Here is an 8,202-nt window from a genome sequence, read left to right on the forward strand (position 1 = left end):
GTGCAAGGGCCTGCATCTGGGTCGGGGCAATCCCGGGCACCAATACAGGCTGGGAAGAGTATGGACTGAGAGCAGCCCTGAGGTAAAACACTTGGGGGTGCTGGTTGAGGAAAAGCTCAACAGGAGCCAACAAGGTGCGAGTGCAGCCCAGAAAGCCAACTATATCCTGGGCTACCTGAAAAGAAGTGTGGCCAGCAGGTCAAGGGAGGTGATTCTCCCCCTCTACTCTGCTCTGGTGAGACCCCACCTGGAGTACTGCATCCAGTTCTGGAGCCCCCAACACAAAAAGGACATGGACCTGTTGGAGCAGGTCCAGAGGAGGGCCTCAAAGATGATCAGAGGGCTGAAGCACCTCTCCTACAAGGGCTTGCTGAGAGAGGTGGAGTTGTTCAGCCTGGAGAAGTCTCTGGGGAGACCATATTGCAGCCTTCCAGTGTCTAAAGGGGGCCTGCAAGAAAGATGGGGAGGGACCTTCTGCAAGGGCTTGTAGTGACAGGACGAGGAGTAATAGCTTCAAACTGGAAGAGGGTAGATTTAGATTACATGTAAGGAAGAAGTTCTTCACTGTGACTGGTGAGACACTGGAACAGGCTGCCCAGGGGGGGTGTGGATGCTCCATCACTGGATGTGGTTAAGACCAGGTTGGACAGGACTTTGAGCAAGCTGGTCTAGTGGGAAGAGTCCCTGCCCATGGCAAGGGGGTTGGAACTAGATGATCTTTAAGGTCCCTTCCAACCCAAACCGTCCTATGATTTCCCACAGGAAAAGTACATTCTACAAAGATGTCAGGGAAGATTAACAAAGACCTGACAACAAATCCAGACAAGACTGAAGTGACATTGCTTATAAAGAAAAATGCTTCACAGGACTGGGTAAGATGCTGTCCCCTGAAGGTGCATGTGTTCTTCTAATAGCACAAAGCAAAGTACCAGGGAATCTGCCAGACTAATCCTAAGGCTAGATGCCCAAGACCTGCAAGCAATACCATCAGTAGCAAAAGCCTCATACCTTTTCTTACAACAAAAAACCTAGTCACAACAATTCTTGCACCATGTTCACACAAGACTACTAATTCACTTCTGGAGCTGAGGCAGCAGCAAAACAGATGCTGTTTCCTGGAGCTGGAATCTCTACAAGCAGTAGAGAACAGCATGAGCTGCAATTCCTGTATCAGCTTTGTGCTCCAACTCTTTCCAGGTCTGCCCTGATGTGCTGCCCATTCAACTTACTCTGTCTTCACCAACACACTAGGAGTAAGGAACCATGGAAATTAGCCACTTGCCCTGGCACTCAGGACAAGAGAGCTCACAGAGCTCAAGAAGAAACTCAAAACCAAAAAATGAAATTTGACAAAATAATCCTAGGCTTTAGGAATTGGGTATTATGGAAAAAAAAAAGTCATATTGATCAATACAGTACAAGTCCTTTCAGGTATGTGACTAGACTGTCCTCAGTGTATCCTCCTAAGATTCAGTGAAATCATGCAAGCACAGACATATGAATACCACAGACAACTCCTCCTCCAGCCTGAGAAGGTAGCAGGAGGAGATGAACCTCACCCACAGCCTTAGTTTAGCTAGAATGTATCTGTGTACCATAGGAACGGGAACTACCCAAAAAATCCTCTAGAATACAGAAGGAACCCAGGAGTCCTCAAAGTTTTAACCTGCAACTCTATTTATATGCATTTATATGCATATGGAGAAACAACTTTACTGTATTTCACAAAGGTTTTCTCTCCCACAGCTTCAAGAGAAGACAGCATTCTCCTTTACTTTTCAACAATCACTTTTAGTCCCAAACTTGCACATAGAAAGCATCACCCAAAGAGGAGATCCCAAGGAGGGCAGAAGTACTCTTTGGTGGTCTCCAATAAATCCAGTTAGCTATCTCTCATCTTAACACTGCTCAGAGGAAGGCCTGCTTGGGAAGGGGCACGGAGGAAGAGGCAGAGGTACCACACTCAGACTGAGTATGAGGACAGGAAACTTTCCTGATTATATGTTCCCACACACAAACTCATTTGGTTTTTCCCTGCAAAGTCTTTTTCATGAGCTGTTACACAGACTCTGTGTTCCTGAAGTTTCTGCTGAGTCACTCCACCTGGTTTTGGGCATTTTTTTTTTTTTAAACTTACAAGTAAACAAGGAGCTATAATTAAAGCTTTGGTTCAGCTTTAATTCTAGTGTTTACTGCCAATTGTGTCCCTTGTAAATACATATTTAACAACTTAATTAGCAACCCAGACTGTAAGCAGCTTGAGTAGTGTGGAATTGTGGCTAAGGCCCAAAATAAATGGTGGGATTACAAATAGCAAACTACCTAACACTCCCACCCCTCTTCACCATACGCTGATTGTATTTTCAAAGTGGAAGAACTGTGACATTGGGTAATAAAACAAAAAGGCTGATCCAAGCTCTGGTTTTGTACCCATTTAACTGTATTGATTTAAAAATGTAAACAATTTTAAAATGCTATAGTTAAAAATTAAACAGTGCCTGGGGTGGATGCACTGATTCTGTGTAGATGCCTCCATATTATTATGACTTAATCCAGAAACTTAGTAACTAAATCTGTCCATAAAAAAAGAGGGTCTGGGATGGTGGAAGGGAAACCATTTGAGACAGGACCACGGGCACGTCGTAGGGAAGTGAGAAGAACTAGGGACCATCTTCTGTTTCTGTTTCCATCTGACTTCTGCTCTGCCTCTTATTGATCTTAATCACCCTCAGAGCCACCTATCACTACACCACCCATGGTCTGTCTTAGCTTGGCACCAGGAATGCACATCACATTTCCTCCCTAGCATCTGCCTGCTCTGTTTGGTTCCCACTTTCTCAAAACAACCCCCCCCCCCTTATCCTCTGGTTTAAGTATTCCCTCCTAGGTAATCTCTCCTCTTCCCACCACTAACTTTTAAATTCAAGCCACATCCCTCCAAGCTCAGAAATCCAACCTCAGGGCTCAGAACTCTCCCCCTTCTCATCTGATACCCTTAGGGCTCAGAAACACCCTTTTACCTAATTCAGATATACACTTTTTTATTTTTTTCAGTTTTGTTGGCAATGCTGAAATAGGAGATCACAGGGGGCAATGCACACAGGAGCAGACACTACCACCATGGTTCAGTTCCCAATCTGTGTGCCTCCAGTCTGTAGTCTATACATTGGACAGACTGGAGCCCCAGTTCAGGAGCACCAAGGTGCACTAGGGCTCTCAGCTGCCCCAGCCAGCACTGCATTCTGCAGTACACCAGCCACCCTAACTGGCTGTGGCATGAAGGGAATGGCTGAGCTTCCATAACATCCTGGTCATTAACTAGCCTAGTAACATTAACATCTGTATATTTGGGAAATCAAGGCCGTCCACTAAGGAGGAGATCCTTAGTTTTGGGTCAAGACACCACCTTGCAAACATTCCTGTTTAGAAAGAAAACTCAAATCCTACAGCTGAAAGATTCTCTACTCAGGGACTCTACAGGGAAAAAGCAGAGATCTCTTCTTGCCCAGGTGACCCTCTGAAGGGTTAAGCACATCCCCATCCCCATGCAAGGTTTGGCCCCACTCCCCACCTGTATGTCTTGCCATCCTTGTGCTGGTCCTCATCATCCTCGTTTGACAGCACAAAGGGGTCGCTCATCTCTGGCAGCCCCGACTCCTGCAATCGCTTCTTCTTTCGGCCCCGGGGAGGTTTGGGGGCAACTCCCCCACCCCCGCCACCCCCACCACCTTCAGAGAGGGTGGTCGTCCCTTTCTTGGACAGGTCAGGAACCACCTGGAGGGCTGCCTGGGAGCCAGGGGGTAGCGCAGAGACAATCATGGGAGCCGAGATGGGAAAGGTTTGGGCAGAGGCAGCTGTAGTCACCAGGGAACCTGACGGGGAAGTTATTACCAGACCAGGACCTGCAAACACAGAGAGATGGAGGAAGTCCATCATTACATGTCTAATTATGTCCAACCTCCTCACCCCACAGAAGCGAGCTTTCCACACCTCCTTTGACTACAATGCAAGCAGAATAGTTCACCCTCCCCAACACATTCCCAGTCCCCACTTCTGGAAGAGGGTGGATGTATGAAGTGAAACAACGCCAAGGCAGTCCACACCATCAGTAAGGCCAAGCATAATCTACAGCCCAAAAAGGATTCTCCAGGACCCTGTGTCCTCCCAGCCCAGTCGCCTTTCTATGTTGCCAGAGCCTTTGGAGTCCCCTACCTGCTGTCATGAGCCCAGCAGACTGCACTGGTACCACGGTGATGTTCTGAGTCACGGGGGCCTGGCTGTGTGGTGTCAGCTGCTCCGGCTTGGTGTCCGAGTCCATGGAGATACCAGTGGGGAGGGCCACAGAGGTGGGTACTGTCAGCAAGGCAGGGTAGTGGGGAGGAGCCAGGCTGCAGCCCTTCTCTGTGGGCAATAGCTGCTCCTTCATCTTGTTAATAAACATGGTGTTCTCAATCTAAACAGGTGGGAAGAACTGCTTTTAGAATACCCCGACACAGCTTCTCCCAGCAGTCAGCAGCTGGCTGAGCAGAAATGCAACAGGAACACTTATAATGCATGAACTTCTAAGAGGAGGCAAGGCCAGCAGAATAGGTTGGAAGAAAAAGATCTTACCTGTCCTGAGACGGTGGGCACCGCTGGCCAGAAGTAGGGGGAGGAGTTGAAATGAGATTCTTCCATCCTAGCTGGGCACAGGGGGGAAGAGGAAGGGGAAAGGGAAGAGGAATGGAGGAGAAGGAAGACAGACAGACACAAAAAGAACATTAAACCCAAAGAGACTCCAACATGGAACTGACTCAGTCTGACACCGTGACAGTTCCTTAATCTCCCCTATTTTGCTTCAGCAACTTCCCCCCACTTTTGAGATATGTGCCGAAATCAAAACATTCTTTTCAGGGGAAAAAAGTGTCTGCTATTCCCACAGGCTTGGGTCCATCTCAAACACCCCTGGTCCAACAGTCCTCCATGCAAAAAAAGGACTGCCTACAAACCCATAAAAACACCTCCAAAATTCCCCAATTATCATCCACCCAAGTACATGGCATAAATGATGAAGCCTGTGCAGGCAAATAAAGCTGAAAACCATTTTTCACTGTCTCACACAGTCTGATTCCACAAACGGTGGAACTTTTGGACCCTGCCTGTCCCTCCACCCCAGCTCAACACTAAGGACCCCCGATGCAGCAAGGGGACATTAGCATTATGTTACATAGGAAGAAAGACAGGCAGAGAGAGGGAAACAGCCTTGCCCAAGATAACAGACAGCCACAACAGACCAAGACATCAAACTTAGTGCTCCTAACTTCCTGCTGCCCACCACTCTGACCACCCTAGTCTCACTCTCTAAAGAAACCTGGAAATACCATGCAGTATTCCTGACAGACAAGATCCTCTGCTCTCATCCAATGATACTAGGCAGTGGGGAAAATATCTGACTAACCTTGCTCCTGAGATACCCTATTTTCAAGTGAGATGGTATCATGGCTCTCTATTGCTCATTTTTTCCCTCATCTTTGCGACAAGGCCCTGTAGGACTCTGTCCCCAGTCAAGTGCCCACTGCTCCATCTCAACTCTCCATGCAGTCAGAGGATCAGTGAAACCCCAAAAGACAGCCCTCTGAAGACAGAGGCATTATCTCCTCATGAACATCTGGCTGAAGACGACCTTTCCATTCTAATCTTTACATTCCTCTGTGTAACAGCATTAGCGGACAAAGCTTGTAACACTCGTGAAAACACTATTCAAAAACTAAAGAAAGCAACAAAAGAATATTTCCCAAAGGAGAAGATACACCTATTTCTAAACAAATATGGCAAAACTGGCAGGCAAAACACACGTGATAAAAACTGTTCTTAGAGAACACCCAGCAGAGCAAGCTGCTCAGAGAAAGCAAGCGCCGTAGGTTCCTCATACAGCCACCTGCAAATTGTCCCGCTCCTATTTCTTGTTCTGGTGTAGCAGCAGTCTAATTAACAAGTAAATGTTGTTTCTGAAGGGCACATCTCAATCATCAGATCAGCTGAGGAGCATGCCCCAAGTAGCATGGAACACTTACTTTCCAGAAGTACATTAGGGCAGAATAAATACATGTGGAATTGCTGCGTGTGAGCCAAAACGCAAAGATAATTTTCCTCTCTGTAGAGAAGCAGTATTTAAATGAACCAAATTACCTGATAATTTTGTTTTTAGGGATTGCTCACGCAACAGCAGAGCCAAGTATTCCTGCCTCACTCTCTCACTCCAAATCAACCAATAAACACACTTAAGGATGAATTATTTACCTTGCATCAGTGGCATGCAGTCAGACTGCTAGCTGCCTTGACTGAATTACTCTGGATTTACATTTCTGTGATTCAATCAGAATCTGATGGGGCAAGACTCTTACCTTCCTTCCTCTGCTTTCTTTTCTCAGCCAAATTAATTATTAAGCACACTGCCCACTGCAAGATCCTATGTATGTATTGCTTAATCACATTACTTTTCTTCCATGGGATGGGCACACATCAAGAGATAACACATTCTTGACAACTGAGCACCCCACCTGAGTCAAGAGGGAGTTTTTGTTTAGAATGTCACGTTTGGGGTTTTTAGAGGTTTTGCTTGGTTTGATTTTTAAAATTATTTGCTTAGCCTCCACATCAAAACCATAAAAGTGAACCTGATTCCATAAGAACACAAAGTCTCATGTAATAATGAGATGCATTTCCCAAATAAACTTGACAATTGTCCAAGAATCCCTCGGATTCAACTGCAAACTTCAGGAGTTAAACAGAGATGCCAACTTAAAAATCTCACAGCAGCTTTCTTATTTAGAGAGCACAGGGAATGAAAGGCAACTCAATTTCTAGATTCTAAAACCCAGGCTTGCACAAGCCAGGGCACTCAGTGGCTGCCTGTCTCCATCTAGTCCCCTACCAGAACTTCACAGAGCTCCTAACGTTCGTTTCCTCAGTTTACAAAGTGTGCGAGTCAAAATAAGGCTCCTACTGATTCTCAAAAGATGACTATGCCCTTTTCATTAAACTCTTAGAATCCACCTCCCCATATAAAAATCTTCACACTCGAGCGTCTAGGCGGCCTCAAAACTTTTGGCTTGAAAGGCTGAAGTGTGATGAAGTTATAAGAATGTGGAGGAAAAGAAGAAACGGTGTAAGAGTTGAAGCTTTCATGCAATCTCACTAGCAAAGCCTTCCAAAGGGAGAAAACAAAGGTAAGATTCCTCCACCAAACTATGGCCCTAATATCCCCAGCTGTCCCTCCCCTACCCAGCTTTTAGACTAAAGGACATTTTGAAAACATGCACCCCTCTGCACAGCCCCCTCTTTAACGCTGCTCACACTTACTTTACCAGAACTCTGCATGTAACCCTTCCAATTGCTCTAAAACTACCAGACACGGGCTGGAGCTTCAACCCTGTACCACAGCACGTTGCCACTGCAGTGCCTTCATCATCCCAGCTTCCACAAACAGGCCAGAGACAGGACCTTCTTCCTATTCACCAGTCTAGCATCAGACAGATGTCAATGCACCCTCCTGATACAAACCAAGAACACCTATGTACAGACGAGAAATGTATATACACCAGGTAAACAACCAAGTGAACCAGTGAACTCACAAGGGACAAGGAATGTGGAGTTTAGATCTCAGAGTACTTCACGGAATCACACGCTTAACGTGCTGGACTTATACTTCTTTGCAGGTCACCACTTTAATCGTAAACAGACAGATAAAAGCAAGTGCAAGTGAACAGTGAGGCAGAGGCTGTGTTTCTGGAAGGCACAAACAGTGGTTGGATATGCAGGTATTTAGAGGCTGGCTTTTAACACGTTTTTCTTTATTCTCCAGGCACCTAGCTTTTGTTGTCTATTTGCTGTAGAGTTTGCAGTTGACACAAGGCCCTAAGTATGACACTTGTGAGTTACTTATGTCATTTTATGCCTGTCCAAGATCTTTGTTCAATAACAAGGAGCTTTCAAGCTTCGTTGTTGCAAAGCACTACAGATACTGAAGGCCACTCAGGCTGTTAGGTCAAAAATGCCTCCACAAGGCTCATGAGTGCCAAAAAGTTCAGGCACAGCTATATCTTTAGATAGAGCACATCCAGACGTACATCAGGAACACCCCAAACGTGCAGGACAAAATCTGGAATCCCAAACCCACGCACCAGAGCTAGAGCTTTGGTGCCAGGCCCTCACACACGTGTG

The 8,202-nt window shown here is 46.2% G+C and overlaps 1 protein-coding gene across 1 annotated transcript in view; it reads right to left on the reverse strand.

Moving 5' to 3' along the window:
• The window catches only part of LOC103777228 (zinc finger protein 384-like), a gene marked incomplete at its 3' end in the record, with an annotated part of 16,022 nt that extends 11,345 nt beyond the window's left edge, over positions 1–4,677 (reverse strand). Inside the window, exons 1-3 of the mRNA XM_008944772.1 lie at positions 4,612–4,677; positions 4,213–4,453; positions 3,572–3,782 (exon numbers count right to left, since the gene is read on the reverse strand). Of these exons, the coding sequence (XP_008943020.1) occupies positions 3,572–3,782; positions 4,213–4,453; positions 4,612–4,677 (518 nt within the window). The remainder of the gene's footprint in view (positions 1–3,571; positions 3,783–4,212; positions 4,454–4,611) is intronic.
• Between the last annotated feature and the right edge of the window lie 3,525 nt (positions 4,678–8,202).

This window comes from Merops nubicus, unplaced genomic scaffold, assembly GCF_000691845.1.
Source record: "Merops nubicus isolate BGI_N331 unplaced genomic scaffold, ASM69184v1 scaffold14567, whole genome shotgun sequence".
Classification (NCBI taxonomy): Eukaryota; Metazoa; Chordata; class Aves; order Coraciiformes; family Meropidae; genus Merops; species Merops nubicus.